At 38.2% G+C, this 26,158-nt stretch overlaps 2 protein-coding genes across 2 annotated transcripts; one reads left to right on the forward strand and one right to left on the reverse strand.

Annotated features, from left to right (window-relative positions):
- Positions 1–594: 594 nt before the first annotated feature.
- LOC141913133 (uncharacterized) lies at positions 595–10,869 on the reverse strand. The gene is made up of 14 exons (XM_074804589.1): positions 10,812–10,869; positions 10,158–10,484; positions 9,480–9,694; positions 8,865–8,938; positions 8,200–8,258; positions 7,881–8,083; positions 6,061–6,401; positions 5,490–5,572; positions 5,300–5,409; positions 4,468–4,661; positions 4,067–4,185; positions 3,246–3,394; positions 2,855–2,934; positions 595–2,468 (listed from the first exon to the last, which is right to left on the reverse strand). The coding sequence occupies exons 2-14, from the start codon at positions 10,427–10,429 to the stop codon at positions 2,439–2,441; spliced, it is 1,929 nt and encodes a 642-aa protein (XP_074660690.1). The 5' UTR covers positions 10,430–10,484; positions 10,812–10,869; the 3' UTR covers positions 595–2,438.
- Positions 10,870–14,752: 3,883 nt separating this feature from the next.
- Positions 14,753–25,918, forward strand: LOC141912792 (sorting nexin-18-like). The gene is made up of 15 exons (XM_074804189.1): positions 14,753–14,767; positions 15,329–15,415; positions 15,582–15,656; positions 15,812–15,994; positions 16,849–16,931; positions 17,836–17,886; positions 19,491–19,581; positions 19,844–19,969; positions 20,365–20,610; positions 21,805–21,908; positions 22,152–22,255; positions 23,079–23,156; positions 23,431–23,507; positions 24,275–24,571; positions 24,655–25,918. Exons 1-15 carry the CDS (start codon positions 14,753–14,755, stop codon positions 24,700–24,702), a joined length of 1,665 nt encoding a protein of 554 aa, XP_074660290.1. The 3' UTR covers positions 24,703–25,918.
- Positions 25,919–26,158: the final 240 nt, after the last annotated feature.

Consider the following 26,158-nt stretch of genomic DNA (forward strand, 5'->3'; position numbering starts at 1 on the left):
TGTGTTGAGATAACACTCGCCACCTAATGGAAATAATCGATATTGCAGAGTCAGTTCAGCATAATTCCAATAGATGGCGATCAAAGCATACCGGTAGGCCAAATCGATGGTATCGTATTAACCCTTTCCGTGCTGACTAATTAATACCCTATAGTGCTGGAGATAATTTGAAAATTCTGAAAAATTCCACCCTAGTGTGTTGAATAACGGGAATAGCACTATAGTGCGTCTACACCGCGGCGCGGTGTATCGTTAGTTACTAATATTTCACTATGTTTGACAGGTGTTGCCACCTTTCAAGAGAGATAATTAGTAATTACTAATTAAATCAATACACCGCAGTGCGGTGTACTAGCAAAATCCATCACTGATTCGTACACCGCACTGCGGTGTAGACGCACTGATGTCTCAAGCATTAAGAGGGCTCTAGCAGCTATCCTCAGTTTCCTCTACTCCTCATCTTCGACTCCAAATCCAGACTGATTCTCTGATGCATGTGGGATATTAAAATTACGAAGTCCGACCAGACACTCAAAAACAAACAATCGTTTCTGTATTAAACATACATGTATTTTACTTTTATTTCTGAACCAGTATTCCTAAGACCGAAATGTAACACAGTACAAGCTTATGTAGATACATATAAGAATAAAGAAAGCACAAAGCTAAAATGTGAGTAAATATTTTCTCACACAATTATTGAATGATACACATAAATCAGTATTGTACTTAGAAACTTATTAGTACTGCCGGCAAAAATTGAAGAAACCTTTTCAACAACAGAAAACAAAGTAAGAACCTTTATAATCCATAAAAGAATTCTATATTTCGTCTCATAGTCATAGAGTGGTTAGATCTAACCTCGGCAAGACCGGTTCCATGGTTTAAACCAGAAAACTGTGGAACTGAAGCCTTCTCTTCTGTTCAATTATGGGGCTATAGATGTCAAGAGCGAAAAGGATATAAGAATAGACAAGAGAGAGCTCCGAGATGAATCCAATCTGTACAGGAATTCTCTTATCTTCTGTCATTAAGGGCAATTTACCCTTAGACAAAGGGAAAAGGAGGTAAGACTCGACTTACACAGGTCCGAGTCTTAAAGAACATCACAAAACATTCATGTGTAATGCTCCAAGAAATCTTACTCATAATATGATTATGATCATTTTCTTAATACATACATGATCATGTAGTAGATACTTTTAATACACATTGCTTAAAACATTCAACTTATTTCATTTTCTCAATATAATGATACTTCGTAATCTTATTCCTAATATATTGCATTGCGTTATATGTTTAAGCATTTAAGCATTATATGTTTAAGACGTAAAACATTTCACCAAGAATATAAGAGCTGCGTAATAGTCCATTTTGATTACACTTTAAGAATTTTAGCTGTTACTTTTTGTCATTGGATTTTTATGACGCACAGTAGAGACCAGTCAACAACACTCTCAATATGTAGCCACATTATTCTAGTGTGTATATACAACCTTTTTCGTTGTTTAACATCATCAGCATTTTCACATTAATAGGGTCCCTACAGTCATTCCTGGGTACAAGGAGTTTTAAAGGAACAACATTTCAAAGAAGCGTCTGCGTCACTTTCATTTCCCAATTACTGTAGACTTCCCTTAAATTGGTTGTGTTTATCTCAGTAAACCATTAATTCAGTGGTTTCATAAGGTGTTTAGGAATGAAGGAGTCGTAGGGACCCTGTCTATATACTGAGACCTTTTTGTTGTTCAACTTTATTGGTATTCTCACACTTTTAAACGATGACGATAATCTATCGAAGAATAAGGCAATAAGATTATATTGTTTTTCTAAGAAATTGTCGGAGTTATATTCAAACCAGAAAGACGGGGGGAATTAGTTGCAAGCGGAACTCGCAAAGTTCTGGTCTAAATATGAACTCGCTCTAGTTGACTACTGTATAACATGAGTCAACATTGCTTCATTATTAAAATCATCATTCATAATTCATCTTTATATTATCATACTTTAGATCTTTCTCATGATACAAGAAGGGAAAAAATACTCTATACTTTTAGGCCGGTTTCGATTGGTATCTATTATACACTTCTCGCATAACACATCGGGACCGTACAAATTCGGCGACCAGTTTCACAAAAAGGTCTAACTCTTTTTAAATCGATTTAATTCTTTCATTAGTTCAGTCGATCTAGAATCGATTTAGGAGTGAAACATTTTTGTGATTCTGATCCCTGCCTGAAACTAGCTCACCACCTGTTGGCGAGAATTTACACATGATTTCAAGTAGAATTTAAGAAACGTCGATTTCAAAATTTAACCGCTTTGATTTGAGCTAGTCTCTCTGGTTCTGCGTGAAAAAGCTGCTAAGCGTACAATTTAGTGATTGAGATGTGGTCTTCACTCTTCTCATTCTTTCTCAATCGTTCAGATTTGCTGCATTAAATGATTGATATCGGCAAAATATGTTCCTGAAATAGATATAAATTAATAATTCTACGGAGAAGATAAATCAAAGAAATTGACAAAGTAACTGTATGTTCATGTACATTAATTTGCAAATAAAGCCCCTGATCTGAACCTAGCTCCTAAACAACCCTCAGATCGTAAACTTAGCATCTACCCTACCCCCTAAACGCTGCATAATCCTTAACATTATCTCTACTCCTTCCCCTAATATCAAACATAATCTTTACTTCTAACAACTTGAGACCAGTCCTATGATTCTTAGTGGATTGGTCTTAGAATATCATCGTCATCTAAGATCACAATTTTTCATCTTTTGCCAGGACTGTGAAACTGGGCTGGAGTTCCAGTGGTGCTTGTCAATACGAAGCAGTGATATATAAATACTTACGAGATGATCTCTGCTCTCACCACGTTCATAGCGCACCGAGACATCGGTATTCTCTTCAATCAAACTACAACCCTCACCATCTACAAAACATAACAACCAACATCAACATCATTGTACATGTATCAATAATGAGCGCACTCATCTAAACCTACAGCAGAACGGAGGGATATTTGTCTCCAAGTACAGTGAGTGGAATTTTCATCAGGAATTTGATTAAAAAGATTTAAGGTAAATTTTGTCACTTGAATACAGAGGCTAGTTTCACGCGCGTAGATTAAATACTAGTCTTAGCTCAGATTTACAGCCAATTGAACAACTTAACAAATTCATGAATCCGAGTATAACTCTTGTACTTGCGGTTCTGCTAACATTGCTACTACGTTATACTTACTTGTGACGTAAAATGGCACTGCTGCCGGAGGTTGAATCCAGAATTGATCAGGAACCTCGTAGATTACGGACTGATCGATGATATCTTCATTACCATAATCGACGAAGAACACCAGAGATTTATCACCGATATGTTCCATGATATAAACTCTGAATAATACGACACACAGGTAAACATTAATATCGAATACAACTGGCTTACCTTGAGTGAGTATGCAGAATGGAACCACCCTTTTACATAGTATGCAACCTGGAACCACCCTTTTAGAGAGTATGCAGAATGGAACCACCCTTACCTCTTTCTGATGAACCACTGTTTGAGAGGGCACTGATGAAATGTAGAGAGAATCCCACAATGATAAGGAAAAAGTCCGAAAATGTAACTTTGAGTTTATTCAACGTTTCGACTATATCCCAATCATAATCTTCAGGAATAATGAAGATAGTTACATTTTCGGACTCTTCCCTTATCATTGTGGGATTCTCTCTACATCGCGTCAACACGGATATAGTGATCTATCAATCGTGAACACTGATGGAATGTCTTATGTATAGAGTTTGTAATTCATTTTCAATTAATTTTGTTCAGCACAAAGTCCAGAAGATATATGTAAAGTGTGCACACTCAGTTTTCGAGTGTGATAAAACATGTAATTCCTGGTTTGTGTGCTTTATTTTCAATCAAAAATACCTCGGTTGAAGTCCTGAGCGAATGAGAAGTGGGAAGCGTGCGATCAGTTACATTATCAGGTTTGTTAATATAACTAGTCACATATTTGTTATTCAGATATTTGAACAGTTAATTCTGTATTTTCTACTCACCGATAAAAACAGCCCATATATTCAGCCATTCCTCTGAATGTTTGTAAATTCACCGGTTTACGATGAGGCAACTCATTCAATGATTTCACTAAAACTTCCAACTGACGAAGTTCCGGTTCCTGGAAATTAACGTCAATCCAATATTTACCACGACCGTATTCCAAATAAAAAATATTGACTGCACAGGTTGAAATTAACCCAAACATCAGGACCCAGTTTCACAGTTGTTAGTTAGAGTTAACTCTTGAGTTAAAATCCGTTCCTTTTCAATGAGTTAACTCTGAGTGAAATCTTAACTCATAACTGTGGAACTGGGTCCCGTTTGAATAAAGCGGTTCAGAGTATGAACACTCGCAACCTTTGAGGGGTTAAGCGAGGTTGATTTTATTGAAAAAACTTACGAACATCATCATATGAGCGAACATGAACTTCCTGTTAACAATGTGAGTAATCCTGATGTCTAATATCAGCGGTAGAGATGTTTTCAAGTACGAACCGATACCGATGAATTGTAACATCTCGTCGTGAATGCGTCTGTTCATACCGAGCGGTTTACTGCACATTCCGCTCGATAGAAACTCATCTTCATCTACATCTAAATAATAATAATAATAATAATAATAATAATAATAATAATAATAATAATAATAATAATAATAATAATCATCATGTTTATTCGTTCATCTCTTCATTTCCTTACAGACTCGTAATGCTTAACATTTAACAGAATAACCATTACACATACAAATAATAATCAGGGATATTTTTGAGTGGGGGACTTACTTGTGACCGTGAATGGATCAGGGATTTCAGATTTTTAAGCAAATGAGAAGGCCCCGTCGTCGTGCTGCGACGGCTACCCCCCTAGATGGCGTACATATCAATAGGGCGATTACAACCTAGTTTAAAATATCACAAGTTATTGAATACGAAGGACCCGAAATTTATAAATATTAATTACATTGATGAATATTTTAATATATATTTATCTAAATGTTGAAATGTTCTGTAAATGATATTTGTTTTTTTCATAATTGTACCCATTTGCATGTATTTCTATATCCTTAAACAATTTTCAGGATGAATTAATTTATCTTAAATCAAAAATTCAGTTCATTTTTTTATTACGGAAAGAAAACCGGTACTGATGCACACTAGTGACACCTGGCGGATCCTCGCTTGCCACGTGACAGATGAACGTAGAGTCGAGATGAAAGGACGCTCGAAACTCACCTAACAGTTCGAAAGATAATTCACAACCTTCGAAATCCCTATTACTGCAAGCGCGTTCCATAACCAACTGAATAGATTTCTGCACTGGAAATGAAACGTAAGCTTCCGTCCTGAAAATGAAAAAATCAAAAAAAACTTTTTATACTTCCAGCGCGATACTAGTTACCCGAATCGGGCTAAACTTTCTTACCTCATATCTTGATGATACCGATTTCTCATCTGAACGTGGGCGCCCCCTATACCTAAACGGTTAAAATAATCCTTTAATTCTCCCTAAATGAAAAAAAAAAACAAAAATAAGTGAGTTCGACTGTCATACACATTTTATCGATACACTTTTAAGTGATTGTCAAAGACTTGAAGCTAAAATGGTGAATATCTGAAGGGGGCGGTTTCAGGTTGCGATTTAATACCATCCGGCAGGGATTCAAACCTGATGGCATCGAGATTGCCACGGTATGAAACCCTGCCACACTAGACCGAGTGTGCAGCTTAGATGATGTCATTATCAGCCAATCAGATATCCCGTTTTATTTGAGCCCGGGTTTTTCCGTTTATAGTTCATCCTTGAAATTTACCTCAGCGATTATACAACGAGCAATCTGATTGGTGCCGCAAGTGTTCGTATGGCAAAGCTGGGCATGTACCTTTGCACCCGGTCTAGTGTGGCAGGGGTTCGTGCCGTAGCTGAGTGTAGCGATGCCATCAGGTTCGAACCCCTGCCGAGGGAGGATGTTTAATACCTGTAAATAAAGACTTACCCAGTAAGTTCCGTACGGGAAATCACGAACCACCAGAATTCGTCCGGTATTTACTTGAGAAGTGAACGATTTACTCGACATCGATAAACTACTCATAGCATCATCTACCACTAGAACATCATCATCGTCTTCGAGATCGGGCATCGCGTCATCATCGTCTTCGAGAGGGGGCATCGCATCTTCGGCTTCTAGATCGGGCATTTTATCATTGTTTTCTAACTCGGGCGTGTCTCCGTAATCGGCTACTACATGACGACTCTTATCATACCCGCCCGCTGTATTCCTGTAATCACCATACGCCCTGATCGGTGTACTGTTGTTGTTGTTTAAAAGTTTCGTTGCTACAAAAAATATCAGTTCTGGTTTAGTAGCTCAGAGTGACGATATGGAAGATGTGCGTACGTGGGTTGGGCCGGCCGTTGAACAATGTAACAATATGAATAAGAATTCCTGACCTGACCTGAGTCAGTTACAGGACATAAGTCTAGTACCTAGCCGTTGTTCCCCAAACGTTGTTGTGGGAAAACCTTAGTCAGTAACCTGTCTGCGGTTTAGTTTCACGATCGGATATTTTCACAAACCACATGCCCTGTATATATTGGTATAAGCCCATCCGATTATAAAAAGCTTACCACCAACGATTAGGTAACTAACTAGGAAAACCTGTAACATCTGTATTCAGACTAACTGGACAGTGGTTCGGTTTCTCACTAACAGCATAAGCCTTAGTCAGTAACCTGTCTGTGGTTTAGTTTCGCGATTGGATATTTTCACAAACCACATGCCCTGTATATATTGGTATAAGCCCATCCGATTATGAACCACCAACGATTAGGTTACTAACTACATAAGCCTTGGCTTACCACCAAAGATTCATTACCTAAATATGACCTATATACCCCTTAAACTCAGGGAGTAGTTAAATATCAATATGATAACATCATTGAAAACATATTCAACAAACCTTTAATAATGTGAGGACTGGACATATTGAAAAGTTCTGTGTAACTCTTAGTGTTAGTGTGTGTATATATGTTTCATACAGTATGGGAGCCACACTGTACTATTTTAACATTCAACTGGCTGACCTAGATTTAGGATCATCTATTTTCGATGGTGTCATATTTTTGCCAATAATGTGTCAGATAGTCTGTAAATCTAATTTTTGGAAAACTAAAAATACGGATAATAATACCATACCGGTGATCGATTCCAGTCAAAGAAAAGACTATAGATTTAATAAACCATGAATTCTTTTAATATCTTCATACAGACTTTTTACAGATCAGAGAATCCAAAATTCCCTGATTTTCTATGACCATTGATCAAAATTTCCCTGATTGAATAAGATTTCCTCAGTAAGGGCTGTTTCTTCTTCCACTCATCACCAGCTAGTCTGAATACCAGTCCTTGGTCGGGGTTGTTTGTAGAACGACGGCTAGGTACTAGACTAATCACCAGCAAGAACGACAAGATACCAAAAATTCAAATACCCAGACTTTTCCTCGTCAATAACCTGTGGTTCACAATCAGATATTTTCAGATCCAATCAGATATAAGGCACATCTAGATGATCATCTGTTGGTATGAGCCCATCCGATTATAAAAGCCACCAACGATTAGGTAACTAACTTAGTCTGAATACCAGTTGTTGTTACGGGTTGTTTGAGGAACAACGGCTAGGTACTAGGCTAGTAACTAACTAAACTTTTCCATGATTCTCGAGAAGTAGAATTCCGCTATTCTCCATCAGCGAAAAAAAAAACAAATGCGAAATTCCCTGAAAATCAAAACTAGACGCGATAGAAAATACAACCTACGTTTATATGGTTTTTTCTTCCTTGTATCTTGTAGTTTTGATTGCGAGGGAGATGATGCGGTCGAAGAGCTCTTCGACGACAGTGGAGACGTTGTTTTCTTACCGCGACGGTTCTCTTCCGGTATAATCAGTTTATATTTCTCACCGTACTCTCTTAGACATTTCCTCGCGTCGTTTTCTGTCCAATACCGAATGAAGACATAACTGAAAACAAATTTCTTCGTGATCGTTTGCAAATTTTTCAAGCAAACATCCATCCATTTTCCTCCTATTTTCACATCAATATGATCCCTGATGGCCACTCTCCGTATCGTACTTACCGTGAAGAATTGCCTATTTCTGCCACCTTACCCACTTTTGAAAATATTGCCATAATCTCCTAAAAAAAAAGTAGCAAATATAAGTAGAACACTTTGAATCTCAAACTGTATTTTGTCAAATGCAGTACAGACTCTTCGATACGGTAACAAAAGCTCAGCACTTCAGTAATTTAAGCAACTTAATAATGTTAGCGAAAATTGTTCTTAGTAGAAAAGTTTTATCATCGAATCCGATAGATTTGATTACTGGTAGGCCTAGATGACTCATATCACAGTAGGCCCTAAGACGACGACAATTTTCAGAAACAACAGATTTATTTGTTCTTATGATTGTGGCTTTTACATCGACACCAAATATTTAAGACTGCTTTTTGTTGTCTCTCAACTTCATACGACGGTTCTTACAGTCAGTGAATCGAAACTCCCCAATTATGCCCTGACCATTGGCTAAAAATTCCCGTATCAGATTACAAGATATCTTCAGTGTGGACTGAGATTCCTTGTGTCACTTGTCACCAGCAAAAACATCAACACACCAAAATTACAAATTCCCTGATTTTCAAGAAAAGTCAGAACTGCCTAATTTTCCCATAATCCCCTGATTTTTTCCTGATCTGTAAGACCCCTGCCTTTTGGCAGTACTCTATCTATTGTTGCATAGATACCTGTTCATTGTTTGGACCTTTGTCTTTACTGTATCCAATGGCATACATGCCTTTACAATTAGTGGGAATTCTTTCTGAAAAGCGACAAAATCGGTTAGTTAACTTGAAAACCGATGGACTCCAAAAGCTGTAGAAAGGAAATAACCAAATAATATATACTATACTAGGAATCAAATTTCCATATTTCCACATTTTCATATTTTTCATAAGCTTTTTAAAGAAATGAATATTCCCTGACTTTTCCCATCTTCACCCGTCAGGGGATTCGAACCCACTACGCTAAAGCTGTTCCCCGAACCCCTTGACCTCACGAGTCGTTGGAGTTGTTACTAGCCGACCAGAATCCGGTCGTACCAATCACAGCGCTCGTAACAAACGACAGTAGACTTCTGTTGGTTTTCCCGTTAAATGGACCAATCAGCGACCGTTTTACCGAACAAGGGAGTATTTCACAAATCGATATATGACGTCATGCGCAACAGCGCCAGTAATGAAATCACGCTTCGTGAGGCCAGGTGGCTGGTGGAAGCGAGTTTGGGAGTGATACCCGACCCCTGGCAAGCGAGGATGGACCGTTTTAACTGATATCATTACTCATACTAAAGTAGATATTACCATTGGCATACTTGTCTGGAATCAATTCTCCTTGTTCTTGTTGCGGTGAACGAGGAGTTTTCTTGGCATACTTGTCTGGAATCAATTCTCCTTGTTCTTGTTGCGGTGAACGAGGAGTTTTCCCTTCAGCTTTCTTCGCAGCCGGTGACATGTACGTATTGTCAGCTCCGATACCGAAGAATCGATGTTGCAGCAACGTTTCGTCATATTCGACCCTGTTGTTTTTAGAAGAAATAAACGTTTTTCAAACAAACTGAATTCTAACTGAATTTCTGACCGATAGTTTTTAGCGTCGTAATTAAGTAGATATCGATCTGAAGCCGTTGAAGATCATTCACTAAATCTTTCTATTTTTCAAAATGAACTCCAAAACACCAGACATCAGATACACACTTTCAAAAACTGATCGTCCGCACTTGATGATACGTGTTCGGGACTTCACCTATTTAGTTGGAAATATGCTAATAAAATGTAGAATGTCTGGTGTTTGTTGTGCGTTTTCAACAAAAACAGGCCTCAGGTGAAATCCTAAACGCATGTAAAGTGTGGACGATCAGTTTTTGAAAGTGTGCTGAAGATTGATACCAGCATAGCCTTTGCAAATGAATACTATATTAACTGATAATTCGAAACCATCGACCAAATATCTACAGTATTTGAGTTTATTTTATTGTTTACCTCACACAATCCGGGATAGCTCGCATGAAAGCCAGTAAACTAGCGTAACCGAGTTGTTTCCATTGTAAAGCTGATTGAACTAAATTTCTAAAATCTTTTGCGAACTGATTCTCGAGGACTCCACCGATTTTTGACAATAGAACGCCTCTGACCGCCGTTTTCAATTGATCGCCGATCGGTTGAGGTCTGCGAGGCCCGTTCTTCCGAGGCCCGTTCTTCGTCGTCGTCGTCACGCCTTTTCTGTTTTTTTGGTAACGCGTATTTTGAGACATTTCGTTAAAATTCACGTAGATAATGATTTAAAACTGGTAAACTCCGATTTAAAATCTACAAAAATCAATTTAAATATCATTTTGAACATGTGATTATCGGGTATCCTACTTAATGCAGTATAGCACTCCATAATGCTGGGGCAGTGAACTATATTCAAAAGCTCTACAGGACTTGGACTAGGGGCTGAGAGGAGCTTGCCCCTGGCCAATCAATGTAACCAACCAGCTCATAGTCATACGTACACAACATTGTAACTAAATTTAACTTTAAACTGACACTGAATTTGACAGATCAGTCCATTAATGAGTGCAGCCGCTTAGTAAATCTACTGACACTTACAAAATATCATCATACTTCTTAATCTTAAGTTAAAATACTTACAGTTTACAAAAAGATTAAAATAAGAAGGTAAGGGTTTTAAGAGATTTCCCGAATTTCTTACAAAAGCGCCACCTAGTGGGAGATTAAATATGAACGCTAAATCGAGGATATGGTCTATATTTATGGTACATCATGGTTCTCCTGAGCTGATAGAGACCGGTAACGGTTGGTTAAACCAGTGACTTTTTTAATTCAAGGGAAGGTGCAAATTCCCTGTGATTAGTTTCAGGAGCACTTGGTTTATGTTTGCTGAGATATCATGTCAAAGTCCGTAAAGCAGAAACAAATAAAGTCAGATACGTCACTGTTACGTCATGGAATCCTCAACCTCTGAGAGATCTGAAATATTCCGGACCTACGGAAGTCAGCAACTAGACTGGTTACCGGTCTCTATCTTCGAATGGGACAGGCAACCAGTCTATATATACCGTGGCAATCTCGATGCCATCAGGTTCGAATCCCTCCCTGGGGGAAGATGGGCAGAAATCCTCTACCTTTCAACTTCTAGTGAAGAGCTCGTGGTGATTTCAGCGTCTAAATCCAACAAACGATACATCAACCAGATTCATCAAATGAACTTATTCTGAGCTTAGCAGAGCAAAATTTGCAGGTCAGGGGCGACTGGCAGGGTCGGGCTATGGGTGATTTACTGGTAGGGTCGGACTATGGGGTGATTAACTGGAAGGTCGGGATCATGGGTGATTTACTGCTGAATAGAGGATGTACAGGGGTGTCCCGGGTTTGAAACCTAGTAATTACTGACACTGATTCAGAGTGGTCCTGATGCTGAATAGAGGATGTACAGGGTTGTTCCGGGTTCGAACCCAGTAATTACTGATACTGATTCAGAGTGGTCCAGATGCTGAATAGAGAATGTACAGGGGTGTCCCGGGTTTGAAACCCAGTAATTACTGACACTGATTCAGAGTGGTCCAGATGCTGAATCAAGGATGTACCGCGGATTAGCGGATTTTTCATACACTAATATAAATTGTCTCTGGCAACCAAGAGTCTACTGCCAGAGTCAGTTCGTGTTAGTTTATGCAAATCCAAGCATAGTGAATCTTGAGAATTGGCAGAACATAGCATCACAACCACTGATTGGTGAACTAATTAAGTTCAGAGTAGCTAATTAACTAAACAAACAAAGAGTTTCTAACAATTATATTTACTCTCATACAACAATTATACGAAATGCCAGGTGTGCTCGAGGAATTATAACTTAAGTTCCTCAAACACGTGGACTGTATTTCAAAAACAGTCCAACCATGGACGTATAAACTATAAACTAGAGTTTATAAGTCCATGGTCCAAGCATAGACTCTAAAAGAGAAATGTCTATAGCACACAACCATGGACTCTAAACTGTGAGAGTGTGCATGGCTCCCCGCACAAAAACCAGAGATAAACCTGGCCGAATACCCTGGAAAGCGTAAGATTTAATGAATCGTTTACCTGGCCGGCCGCCTATCTACCTTAGACCTTATATTACCAAGACCTTCATGATCTTAGACCTTCATGATCAAGCTAACCATAACAGACGCGGCAGATAGAAATTAGCTGATTACAAATTTCATTGATTTTGAGTTTTCTCGATGTTATTTACGACGTCTTTTCCTTACGTAAAAATTACGTCAATTTCTAGACGTCCTCTAGAATAGGGACCGTATTTCATTACAGAAGCTTTAGCCGTTTCAACCTTATCGCATGCCTGTACCTCGTGATGACAAAAAAGAAACGATTTATAGTTTCATTAGCAATCAGCCACAATTATTGAACTCATCCAAATTTGAAGACGATTTGACAAAATAACTGGATTCTATCCATGGACGAATAAATGACGACACGCAAAAGGTGAATGCCAATAGCCCGCTGGGGCTAAACTCCCAAGTGAGCTAAAAAATCCCACACTCCTTTGGTTGAATCAAAATCATGTTAAAAAAAAACAATTTGCATTTTGTTTAATTTCGATTATCATTCATCAATCATTATTTATAAATATGATGAAATGAATAAGTCAGTTTTCACGCTAGTGATGTCCTTACTCCTCAACCCTCCTTTGCGATCAGGGGCATACTTTAATACGGAAGCTATCGCTGCCCTAGCTTCGACTACGGTTGCATGTCTGTATCGCTTTTGTTGTTCTCCGGCAACTAGTACTTGCTGTTTTGGTCTTGAGCAAAGAAGAAATAAGTTTTTGTTCAACTTCTTGTAACCTTTTAGATACTGATTCTCTCTATAAATCTTGGCCATAAACACCAATAACTGTGTGTACGTATTTTTCTGGGCTTGATTTTCTTCTTTTTCACCACCCCCAAACATCTGTAGCCATCATCGAAAAGACGTAATCTCATCGACAAACCGATCGATCATGATTAATGAAGTCCGATTGAATTGTAGTGTTTGGCGATGTATGAGAAGGAGGACAATTATCTAATCTACATGTACTTGTAAAGTTAATTTTGTTCTCATTTCTGATACCTTGTTCGTTAGTTCCTTTAAAGCTCAACGACCAGATTTTTTGTGTTTCTTCATTATATCCATATAGTGCCTGTAAATGGGATCCGATCGTTTGAATTTATGTTTACTACCAAGTAGATGCTTATCAACACGTGGTGGGTTAACCACTAAATGTAAATTTTTTTGTTGATCGCACCATTCATATTTTGGTTTAATGTCAACTGATAGTTCTCAGTCGTTTGCTAACGATATTTGAAACGTGGTCTACTGTATGCATCATGGGATCAAATGAGAGCTATCAAACTGCGGTGTACTGGTCGTGGCACAATGGGTGAGAGCGTCACGATACTTGGGTGAAGGTGTCAACCTCACTTTTCGAGTAATAGAGTCAGATTCAAGAAATCATAAACATTTCAAATCACAGCTACTTGCACCAGTTCAAAGTTGAAAAAACAGTTACGTCTCTAATCAGTTATGTTACTTATTTATTATCTATTAATAATGCTTTTTACTTTGAAACAATCAACATTGTACAAGAAATATTATTTTACATATATGAAAATAACCCGACAAAAAATTTACTCTGAAGTCTGTCAATTTACAATGGCTTAGCCAAATAAATGCTGGAAAAATTTATTTTCGTCGGTAACAGCCACGAACATAATCATAACACCTTTTTTCAAGTTTATCGGAAAATAAACATACTTCTGCATTCAAAAAGATATCTCATATGGCTCTTCATGGGCATTGTTCTTTCTGGACTACAAATCGTAACCCACAGTTTATCAGCGCATTTTGGGCATATATCTCCGTGTTGTTTTATTAACCTTTCACATATGCACGTATCACAAATCCCTCGGTAACATCAATGTCGATAAACAAGGTAACACAAGTCGTCATCAGAAGAAATAACGGAATATTTAGAAAATATTTAAAATATCGAAACCGCATTTATGATTTGCCTTTACCACCGATTATCCATTGGGCATCTCGACAAAAGGGGCACGAGCGTTTGTGCACGCCATGCGGTTTTGCAAGAGTTGCAAAGTCGTTTGTTGCAACATGAATCTGATGACGATGTTAAATTTTCGCCTTTCTTCTCGCACAAAAGGTCACACATTCTCCAATCATTTCTGATTCGCTGCTAAACGGATTTGATCTCGGTTTTTTATCAAACATATAGCACTGAAACCTCGCCAATATCTGATATCGAATTCCTAGAACAAATTACTACAGATCGGGTGCAGTGTGGACACAAAGTACACGACATCTTGGGGCAGCGGTGCCGAACACTTTTGGGAGCGAATTAATACAGATCCAGAGCGGCCTCTGTGCCCCGGCCCGCCCGCTGTCCCCTTCGATACTAAACAGTCTAATGAAGGAAGCGGTAACCAGTCTTGTTGGCCTACGGACTGTTCTCGTGAAACGTTTGATATGGTGCGGTAATAAACTGATCATGTGACCCACCCCGATTAGACAAGATGGTCGACGTGCAGGTAGTGGTTGTTTTCTTTTAGTAGTTTTTCGTTTTTCGGTTTTATCTGTTTAGACATTGTTTTTTTTTCAATTGAAACTCATTAATTCTAATTCAACTATGGTTATCTCTCGACCTGTCGCTATCTACCTATCGATTGTTTTTGATAAGAAGAACTGTCACTGTCAGTGTCAGTCCCGTCCGTCCAGTCCAGTCCAGTCTTGGTACTGACAATAATGACAGTTGTGTTGGTTTTGTGACAGTCGTCAGTGACAGCACACAGGGCCTGACACAAAGATTTTGTTTACCCCACCATCCTTATCCTAGGTCCTAATTAAAAAAAAACATATTTAGTCCATGTTTTAACCCGACCAGCCCTATGAACCGAGACGAACCGAGATGAAATGAAATATAGCATATTTATTTATTCCTTATTTATTCCCCATTTAGAAAATACAGTTCTTTTTTAACTTTAAAAAAACTTTTAGCCTTTTTTAAAAAAGGATGTTCACCACTTTTTTTTTAATTTGGCCTTAGGGCCTATATAGTTAACTCTATTTTTTGTACTATTTTTTTCTTACAGGCTCAGTGTTTTTATGACTTTGAAGGCAATGCGCCGGACGGTGAACTCACTATTTACAGCGGAGAAATTCTCACCATCGTCAATCAGGTAATTTGAGTGAATTTCATCGACCAGGTTTTAGTGTCGGGCGCGGTGACCCCCTAAATCGATTTGAGACCGAAGCCTTTTTCTGAAACTGGACCGGAAAACTACCACATTCACGATCCGGACCTTTCAATAATCTCGCTTACCCCGGTATGTTTTTTTTTTTCAGAATATTGGTGATGGTTGGTGGGAAGCCCGGAATGCCTCCGGGCAAACTGGATTAGTTCCTGAGGCATATCTTCAGGTAAGAAAAACGCAAAATTACATCTCTAAGCGGGCGATGAATTAGTTTTTTAGGTTGATAAGTATGTTCCGGGAAAAGATATTACCTGGATTATGCGCTTTAAATTCATCGAGAATCAAATGAAATTGACAGGTTTAAGACGTTGTTTTTTTAAGGTACTCTCAGCGCCGGAGCCGGCAATGGCCCCACCTTCCGCTCCTCTCACCGCAGTTACTAACCATCAGGAATCTTACAACACGCAGTATCAGCAGCAGCAGCAGCAGCCAGTAGCTGCATCCCAAGAACCGTATGATGATTGGGATGATGACTGGGATGATGATGAAAGTACTATTCCCGATGTAAGTTTGATATTCTACTCGTCAATTGTTCCTCAATTATTAAGAAATTCTACCCAACAAATTTAAGATACAGTTCCTTATTATTATTACAAGCTGAACAGTGTCTGGGTTCAGTTGCACTGGCATGACTTAGGCCTACATAAAGATCAATCTTAACCCATCTTCGATCTATAGCCTGTCTAACAACCTCAAACCAGTCATGAGATTTAAGATCATTTTTGGACTTAAGTCACGATTATGCAACCAGGTTCTGGTGATTTCGATGATCGAATCTGAATGTAATTTTGAATTATTTCGCCGCAGTCCAATGAATTCGATTCAAACAATAGAAACCGTTTCAACGTAAGAATTCGTGTCGTAGTTTTTTTTTCTGCTTCTACTAAGTTTTTCGAATTTTGTGCAGTGTATTTTAGAATCTGCTTCGTAGTAACGATTGCGTCATTTTTTTTTCGATACTGTTTTCAGTGTTTGCGTGTTGCTCTAATCACTGCTTCTCAATTCTGTTGATTCGCGTAGAGACTGGCACTGTTTACTTCACACCATTACCTATTCAAAGTTACACCCGTAGTGAGATGTAAATCTAATGAGTAAAAATTCAGTAGTCCTTCGATCCCTGTATCCAGTTCCTCAGCTCTTGAAGTTAGTTTCATTAGTGAATGATTTATTTCAAGATTTGATTCCTAACCAAAAATTGATGACTTAGTGTTAAAGTGTTTACTCCAACAGGAGTTGTTAAGTGTTTACCCTTAGAAATAATCATCAGAAAAGATTAGTAGAAAAGATTATCATTTGCTTCTTTTTGAAATCGAATGTACATCTTTTTAGTGATGGATTTCTGTTGATTTCGGTTTCAGGATTCGTCCAGCCACACGGGGCACCCAGCCGGAGATCGTCAGAGTAAATTTGGTGGAACCGTCAGAAAAGGAATCAGCAGCAGGTAAGAAGACTAAGAGATTGTTTGTTTCTTGCTTTTGACAAGTGACTATGAATCTACTAAGAACCTCTTTAGTAGAATAGAAATCTGTTTCGTAGTGAAAATTGTATGAATCAGTGTCATTCATTAAGTATGTGGTATGTACTATACAAAATTTTGCTGATTTTAAACCCGTTCCTATACATGATGTAACGAGTATAACGGAGTCCCCACGACTCCTTCAGTACTTCTAAACAGAAAATGCTAAAAGGTGCTTGAAACTCCTTTAATTTGAGCTAAATGCCTGAAATTCCTTCAATTTGAGAAATAGGCTATTAGATCTAGACAACTAGTTTAGGTATAGTCATACAGTAAACTATGCCTTAATTGGGACCCGGATTTTTTGCCCTATTAGACAGTTATTGAGTTAGAAAACGCATTTAGGTAGTGTTAAGGTAAAAGTATGCTTACAAAACCACCGAAAGAGAAAAACAGTACCGATTTAGGATGAGTCTACTGTATTTGGGATATATGAAAGTTATGCAGACGCTTCCTGGAAATTTGTCTCCTTTAACACTCCTGATATCCTGGAATGATTGATCTGTTGGGATTGTGTATGAGGTGAAGTGGTCCTGAAGTGTTACCCTCTCCCCACGGATGCCATATATCCACATACAGTAGATTCCTCGTAACTTCCAAAATTGTTCCAATTCAATATTCTTAACTCGATAAGCACAAATCTTAAAAACTATTGCAACAGAATCTGAATTAGATTCCATTGTCTATAACTTGAATCATCGCCTCATATAGGCCTAAGTCTGTACGATCACTGATCCGGATTGATTCAAGTTACGAGGAGTCTACTGTACTTCATGAATGGTCGTTCATCCTATCAATGATTAGACTGAGAGAGATTTTAATGTTTCAGCGTTGCCGTAGCACCGGTGCCTAGTACTGGTGCTCTTTCATCGTCATGGTGGTATGTCATCAGTGATATATAAAGAATACTATTCAATATTCTCTTATTGCATGTGCGGATCGATGTTCATTTTAATCAAGTGAAACATTTCTAGCTTTTTTCGCGCTTGTTTTTATAGTTCAGGGGTCTGTTTTATGATAATCTGGCATTATCGTGAACCCCAGAGAGGTCAGTTCTATAGACTGGTCTTAACTTCAACTCGAGGCTCGAAAATTAGCCCCCAGGTTATTGGTAATACCAATCTATTAAACCCGCGTTTTGACTTATTTCATAGACCGGGTATCAATGGTGTAAATCCTCGACGTGGGTGACAACCATCAATTAGAAACCATGGCTATAACTCATAAATTTCAGAATGTTCCCGGGGATTATTTCATCCACACATCTATGAAACTCAACACTGGGTTTAAGTGGATACCGGTCTATAAAATTGACCCTAGGGTTTTTTCGGCGAGCTCGTGACTTCAAAGATTGTAGCAGTACTTTTCTGTTGAATTGCATCTCGGCTTCAATCTCTAACTTTGCGCAGTACCGTGGTATATGTTAACTTCGAGCCCGGAGCAGGATATTTGCTCTCATCAGGACAAGTGTTTTTCCTGTTACTCGTGAATTGCAGGATGTGGTGGTTTTAAAAAAATCAAGGTCTTTGTTGCTCTAACGTGTTCTGATCGACAGTAAATATTGAAACCACCAGATTTCAACTATATACGACATATATAGGAAATAGGACAATATATTTAACAGGAAAACTGCTGGTTTATTCGATATAGTGGTATGGATGAACCCTGAATTAACCCTTTCAGTGCATCTACACCGCAGTGCGGTGTATAAATCAGTGATAGATTTTGCTAGTACACCGCACTGCGGTGTATTGATGTAATTAGTAATTAGTAATTATCTCTCTTGAAAAATGGCAGCACCTGTCAAACATAGTGAAATACTAGTAACTAACGATACACCGCGCCGCGGTGTAGACGCACTGTAGTGGTATTCCCGTTGTTCAACACACTAGGGTGGAATTTTAGAAGCACTCTCCAGCACTATAGGGTATTAATTAGTCAGCACTGAAAGGGTTAAGTTGGTCTGTCGGTCAGACACATGGAATTAAGTCTCAGTGTGATGACGTTTTTTTTCAATATGGAAGACGTGAGATAAGCACTTGTGCACTGGGTTGCATGAAAATCAGATACACTTTGGGTTCGGGATACGCATTGTGGCTGAATGACTGTAGATAGAGTAGCTCAAAAATGACATCAACGTGACTATAGTGAACTGATATAAATCTCATTGAAGAATTAAAGAATAGTTTCTCTGATGATGAGGTTTACAAGTAACCCCGAAACTGTTAGAAAATAAACTTTTCTACATATCTACTGTGGGTTTTTATTCACTGACATTAACTTAATAGACTCCATTTCACTTAGTTCTGGCTTGTGTCCAATGCCAGCGATGAAATCCTTCATCGATTCCCAAATTTGCTTTATAATTTTAAAACAATTCCCAATTCAAATAGTAGAACAGAATCTACTGGTAAAGACTCATTCACAGCACCAGAGATTTGTTGAATTCATATAAGTTATATATTTTTTTCATACGCTTTTCAGGTTTTCTACGTTTGCTAAAAGTGGTGGTGAGGCGTATTTGTTGGGAGAAGCCACTGGAACACCGAACGATTTACAAAAAGTTACAGTGGTTGTAAGTGAGGATAATCCAGGGTCCAGCTTCATGAAAAAGTTAAACTCGAATTTTTGGTGTAGTTGCTATTGGTTACTTCATGTTTTCAGTGAGGACAACAATTCAAACTTAATAAAAGTGATTTCAGCCTAAAGTTTTTCATGACATCGGAACCAGATCAAATAATTTCAAAATTTCATCTGAAAGAATTGATTGTATACCGATCAAACCGGTTGTACATGGAAATATTGAGAAATTGATGTATGTAGTCTCTGTTTTGTAGGACACTCAATACGGCCCGGTGTGGAGACCTAATGATAACCCTTACACGTGCATTATAGCTTCACCGAAAAAAGAAAGTAAATTTCATGGCATGAAAAGTTTTATTGCGTATCAGTTAACTCCTTCGGTAAGTGTTACATCTTTATAGTGTTGAAGCAAGTAAGGAATCTGTGTTGATAAAATGTGTAGTGAAGCACTGAACACAAAAATGTGAAAGTGTTTGAAAGTTTTCAGTTTTTGAAAGTGTGCTGATAAGATATCTAATGTCTGGTGTTTGTTGTTCATTATCAATTAAAATGTCTCAGGTGAAGCTCTGAACTCATGTTAAGTGTGGATGATCAGAAATTGGAAGAATGATGATAAATCTAATGTTATTATTATCATTATTGTCTTTATTTCCTGTAAATTATAACAAGATGTCTGAGGGGTTTAGGGGTACAGGCAGACTGGACCATGGGTTCTTGCTTCATACTGTCACCTGCATATGATTGAAACCTCTATTTTGTCAATTGTTTATTGTAGTTTAGTAATATCCAAGTGAGTCGACGTTACAAACATTTCGACTGGTTGTATAAAGTGATGATCGAGAAGTTTCCGTGCGTTTCGATTCCTCCGTTGCCCGATAAACAAGTGTCGGGCCGTTACGAGGAGGATTTCATTTCGGAGCGCATGAAGTTTTTACAGTATTGGATTAATCGTATGTCTCGTCATCCAGTCGTTTCTCAATGCGATGTCCTTATGCATTTTCTCTCGTGCACCGATGAAAAGGTTTGTAGTTAAACCATCTAAAGTTTCCTACCTAGTAAACCTTGTAAAGATCCCACCTAGTCCTAGTAAACCCTGTAAAGTTCCTACTTAGTCCTAGTAAACCCTGTAAAGATCCTACCTAGTCCTAGTAAACCCTGTAAAGTTCCTACTTAGTCCTAGTAAACCCTGTTAAGATCCCACCTAGTCCTAGTTAACCCTGTTAAGTTCCTACTTAGTCCTAGTAAACCCTGTAAAGTTCCAACCTAGTAAACCCTGTAAAGTTTCCTACCTAGTAAACCCTCTAAAGTTTCTAGCTGGTAAACCCTGAAAAGTTTCCTATTCTTTTCATCCTGGGGTGGATCTAGGGGGTCGTGTTGTAGATCCAAACCCCTTCCTTCCCATCGAGATTGCCCTTTTCGTCAAGACCAAGTTGATTAAAACCTGCAAATTTGACACTCATCCTCTCGAAATTTGTGTCTTTAAGGAACTATTTCTTAAGAGACATGTTAAAACCAAAGGAGGGACTCTTAGCGAGTTGCCTTTGACTCGGCTGCTTCTCTTCCAGACCCCTTACAAGTTTCCTATACCCACACCAGTAGTCTTCCAGCCTTCACCGACACGACAATTATATGTCCATCATAGATTTTTTAACATGATGTATGCATTTCTTACACTAAAAAGCATAAGTTTATGGAAAATTCATGTTCATTTAAGTACTGGTAATGATTTGATATTTCTCTCTAGTAATATAAAATCACAGCTGTATGTAGATGCATTGAATATCAGTATCATTGTACTGAATACATCAGTTTGCATAATGCATAGTTATATCATTCATTAGTATTCAGTTAACATACTGTCACATCTGGCGCAGATACTGGAATTCCGCAATTCACTGACTTTTTTTTCCGAAAAGAAAATAATGTTCAGTTTGAATTTTCATTTGACTGGAATTTTGGCCGTCCTGACCTTAACCCTTTCAGTGCTGAGTAACTAATACCCTAGACTGCTGGAGATGATTTAGAAATTTCAATAAATTCCACCCCATTGTGTTATGTAACGGGCATACAATATAGTGCATCTACACTGGTGCGGTGTATTGTTAGTTACTAATATTTCACAATGTTTGACTGGCGCTGGGGCTATCTGTATTTCTATGACCCATTATTCAGAAGTCTTGCCACAAATTTAACCCCAAAAAATTGAAATTTTCAGCGATGGAAAGGTGGCAAGCGGAGAGCGGAAAAAGATGAATTTGTTGGGGCAAAATTTTTCCTCTGCGTCCAAACTCCGGCTGCACCGATTGAATTACAACAAGTGTAAGTACGCGACTATCCTCATTGCTGGTTTATTTAACCCTCTGTTTCGCTCCTGGCGGGTGTGGTGGGGTAGTAAGGGGCACCAAAAGAAAAAAAAACAGGATGAAATGAAAAACAAAATGTATCAATCAAACAAGTAACAGGGTCTATCCCTATTCTTAATTCAAAAAGAAGAAAATTGTGAATATCCGGCGATATTTTATCATTCGATGTTCATTTGTTTTTTCCGATTGATTTCGACAGAGAGAATCAAGTTGAAAACTTCTCTCGATTTGTGAAAACGATGGACGATAACGTGAAACATCTGATCAACGTCGGTGAAAAAAATTTCAAAAATCATCAAGGACGTGAGTATTGAGTACCTGATGCCTGCACCCTTCAGACATTCAATACTTTATGAACACTCTTCTGGTCCACACTTCGCATGTGTTTAATCCTTCACCTGACACATTTTTGATGATGATGATGTAATAATTATTATGTATATAATAATAATTATAATTATTATAAACATGTGATCGAGTGTGTGAGGGGTGTGTGTGTTTCCGCGTGCATGCGTACGTCTGAGTGTGGTATGAATGTAAGGGGCCTTGCATACATAAGCATTCTTTTGCTTCTCCAAGACCCTGCCCTTTTATTACAACATGAATATCACCATGGACGTATAGACTAGACCTTAACACTAGTCTATGCGCCCATGATGACACTTATATATAACAGTACCCTTGTATTCTTTTATATAATTTTGTATGTATAATCGTGTTGTAATTCGAGGGAAAATAAAAAAAGTTATAATAGTTCATTCAAATTGGCAAATTGAGCATACATGCATATGTGGCAAAAATTGAATTTTCAATCAGAAATGAACTACAAATACCTGACAATAGACATCTTGGCCCAGTTTTACGAAAAAGTTTATGCCTAAAACGATTAAGTTTGAATTGTTGTCCGCATTGAAAACATGAAGTAACCAATGGCAATTACAACAAAAATTTGAGTTTAACATTCCGGGAAACCGGGTCCTTATCAGCAAACTTTCAAAAAGAGATCATCATGATTTTATTTAAGATGATTAATGTCTGAAAGGGGTGAATCAAGGCTGTAACACTTCTGCTAATGATAAATGCACGTTACATACAAAATAGTTAGATATTATTCATTCTATTGCAGCATTCAAACGTGAATTTCAAAGAGTTGGTCACTCGTTTACAGGACTAGCGAATGCTTTCGATCTAGATACAGGAATCTGTACGTATCCCTGCGTTGTGAACAGTCTGTCACGTATCCCTGCGTTGTGAACAGTCTGTCACGTATCCCTGCGTTGTGAACAGTCTGTCACGTATCCCTGCGTTGTGAACAGTCTGTCACATATCCCTGCGTTGTGAACAGTCTGTCACGTATCCCTGCGTTGTGAACAGTCTGTCACGTATCCCTGCGTTGTGAACAGTCTGTCACGTTCGGATTACAATCAATTTATCACTGAAATTTTGCTTCTATTTCTCTCTGTATCTGTAATACTTAGATTCTGGAGGATTGACTGAAGCGATAAAACACACCGGAAAAACATACGACGACATCGGAAATCTTTTCTCTTCACAGGTGAATTCAATATCAATTTCTGCCTAGTTTTCATTGCGTAGTTAGTTTCTCCAAAAAAACGTTCAACACAAATATGAACCATAAGTCGTAGTTAGACGAGAAGATACGCAATATTCGTGTATGATGATGACGAGAGAAATCCCACAATAACGAAGCCAAGATTGAAAAATTCTATATCAGAATGATTTTATTTGAGGAGCGACGTTTCGGCTAACACCTGTTAGCCATCATCAGGCGTACTGATGAGTACAGTACGCCTGATGATGGCTAACAGTTGTTAGCCGAAACGTCGCTCCTCAAATATAATCATTCTGATATAGAATTTTTCAATCTTGGCTTCGTTATTGTGGGATTTCTCTCGTCATAAGTCGTAGTTGCTTGTTATTTTCAATGGTCTTAACAGGTCGATTGACGCTCAGGTGGCCTCTGACCTGGAAAACCGGGAAAACTCGGGGAATTGGAAATCTAGAAAAAAATCTGGGAAAACTCGGGGAATTTGAAACATTTCACAAGAAACCCTGGAAAACTTAAAGAATGTGGATAATATTATTGACTATGAGTTTTAATTAATACGCGATTCAATAAATAAATGAATTGTAGCCTAGAGATTCGTCTGACTCAATTCCGGGGAATTTTATCTAATAAAATGGAAAGATCACTGAAAGCGCCGGGGATTTTTAGATAGGTGGAAAGTGACCACCCGGCCAGGACTGTTAAACCTAGTCCAGTGTTGGCGCATTAATCATGTATGTTGTTTAATGTTTCAGCCGCCTAAAGACATGGTACCGTTAATGGACGTGCTGTACGAATATAAAGGAATATTGACCGGTTTCCCGGAAATCATTCAAACTCACAAGAGCGCGACGACTAAAGTTCGCGAGTGCCAGAAATCGCAAGAAGAGGGAAAAATGACGGAATCGGAAGTTCAAGCGATTGTTTCGAAGTGTGATACGATTTCGTACGCCGTGCTGTCCGAGGCCGGCTATTTCCAACAGGAACGTGTTCAAGATTTTAAAGTTGCCATGCAACTCTACCTCCAAGAGCAAATACAATTCTATAAAAAGGTAAAGAACGCTTGAAATAAACAGAGGGTAAAGGTGTGTGGTTTTACTGTGGTTTTAATCTATTTTTCACTTGACTATTTCAGATAACTGCCAAACTAGAAGATGCTCTACACAAGTATGACAGCGTATAGACAGGGGGATATAATAGGGTCGTCAGTCTAGTCCGAGGTGACGCATTCCTCCCTGATCTAAGAAGCATCAATAATCGAACATGAACTCCTCACTTCAAACCAATAATGTTTTAACGGCTTGATTATACCAAAGACTGTCATAATTGATAGGAATCAACGAAAATAACGATATTCCAAATGTTGTTTCATCATGTGTAAAACTCGAAAATGTAGAATAGATTGTGGCTAAAAAGAATGATACCTTGTTTCTCTGTCTGCTGGGCGTAAAAGTTCAACCAGCCGGCCGCCTATATACCTGGTACATTACTTTTAACCCTTTCAGTGCTGACTAATCAATACCCTATAGTGCTGGAGATAATTTGAAAATTCTGAAAAATTCCACCCTAGTGTGTTGAATAACGGGAATAGCACTATAGTGCGTCTACACCGCGGCGCGGTGTATCGTTAGTTACTAATATTTCACTATGTTTGACAGGTGCTGCCATCTTTCAAGAGAGATAATTAGTAATTACTTATTAAATCAATACTCCGCAGTGCGGTGTACTAGCAAAATCCATCACTGATTCGTACACTGCACTGCAGTGTAGACGCACTGAAAGGGTTAAATCGTGGTCGAGCTTATAGTAACAGACCCGGTATCTATAGAAATGAACTGATTACAAACTAAATCGCGATTTACAAAAATTACCGCGTCAATTATGAGAAACAAGGTATGATTATTTTTAGCCTAATTATGAATGTGTGTTGCTGAATAGGGTTTGAAACCACGCACATTTTGCAGAAATGAATATAAGTTGTGTTTATTTTCATTCCTAACCGGTAGTCTCTCTCTCGTACGATACTGTACCGATATTTATTAGATTTTAAATTCATACGAGATATTTTTTATGAAATTACGTCGTTGTTGTCTGCTGCCGGTCAGGAATGAAAGGTGCTATTTAGAAACGGTTTTTGTTACGATGCATAAAGCATGTATATAGATGTCGAAACGCTGCTGTGCTTATTGCTTACTGCTTGACACTTAACAATTTGATGTTCGGTGTTTTTCCTCATTTTACGTTTTTGTGTATAAATTAGTAACGACAGAGAGATTGAGCAAAATCAAAGAGTTCCGGATTTAATTTACCCTGAAGGGAAAATTTGGGAATTGTAACTTTCTTGAAAATCTAGGAAATGTGAGGGATTTCGAGGGTTCTTGTCGGTGACGAGTAGCACAGGAAACACAGCCCCCACTGAGGATATCTTGTAATCGAATCAGGGAATTTTTGGTCAAGGGTCGGGAAAATCGAATCAGGGAATGTCGGATTGTGTAATAAACCTTTAATGATGTTGAGTAGGAAGTGCCTACTACGTGCGTGATTGCGAAAAGAAAACAATTGGAAAATAGAAAAAGAGTTCCGATTTGATCCACAGTTTGAGAATTTCGAATTATTTCTAGCTAATTATTTTCGATGTT

Source organism: Tubulanus polymorphus, chromosome 11, assembly GCF_964204645.1.
Source record: "Tubulanus polymorphus chromosome 11, tnTubPoly1.2, whole genome shotgun sequence".
In the NCBI taxonomy this organism is placed as follows: Eukaryota; Metazoa; Nemertea; class Palaeonemertea; order Tubulaniformes; family Tubulanidae; genus Tubulanus; species Tubulanus polymorphus.

Bases quoted from the DNA above. Each gene is read 5' to 3' on its own strand.
- LOC141913133 (XM_074804589.1), bottom strand. From the start codon at position 10,429: ATGTCTCAAAATACGCGTTACCAAAAAAACAGAAAAGGCGTGACGACG. The intron at 8,259-8,864 runs GTATCTATGCAA...CTTTTTTTTTAG, and splicing joins AAGGTCCAAACAATGAACAG to GAGATTATGGCAATATTTTC. The intron at 4,662-5,299 runs GTGAGTTTCGAG...ATTATTATTTAG, and splicing joins ATTATCTTTCGAACTGTTAG to ATGTAGATGAAGATGAGTTT.
- LOC141912792 (XM_074804189.1), top strand. The intron at 15,657-15,811 runs GTAAGAAAAACG...TGTTTTTTTAAG, and splicing joins TTCCTGAGGCATATCTTCAG to GTACTCTCAGCGCCGGAGCC. The intron at 20,611-21,804 runs GTTTGTAGTTAA...TGAAATTTTCAG, and splicing joins TCTCGTGCACCGATGAAAAG to CGATGGAAAGGTGGCAAGCG.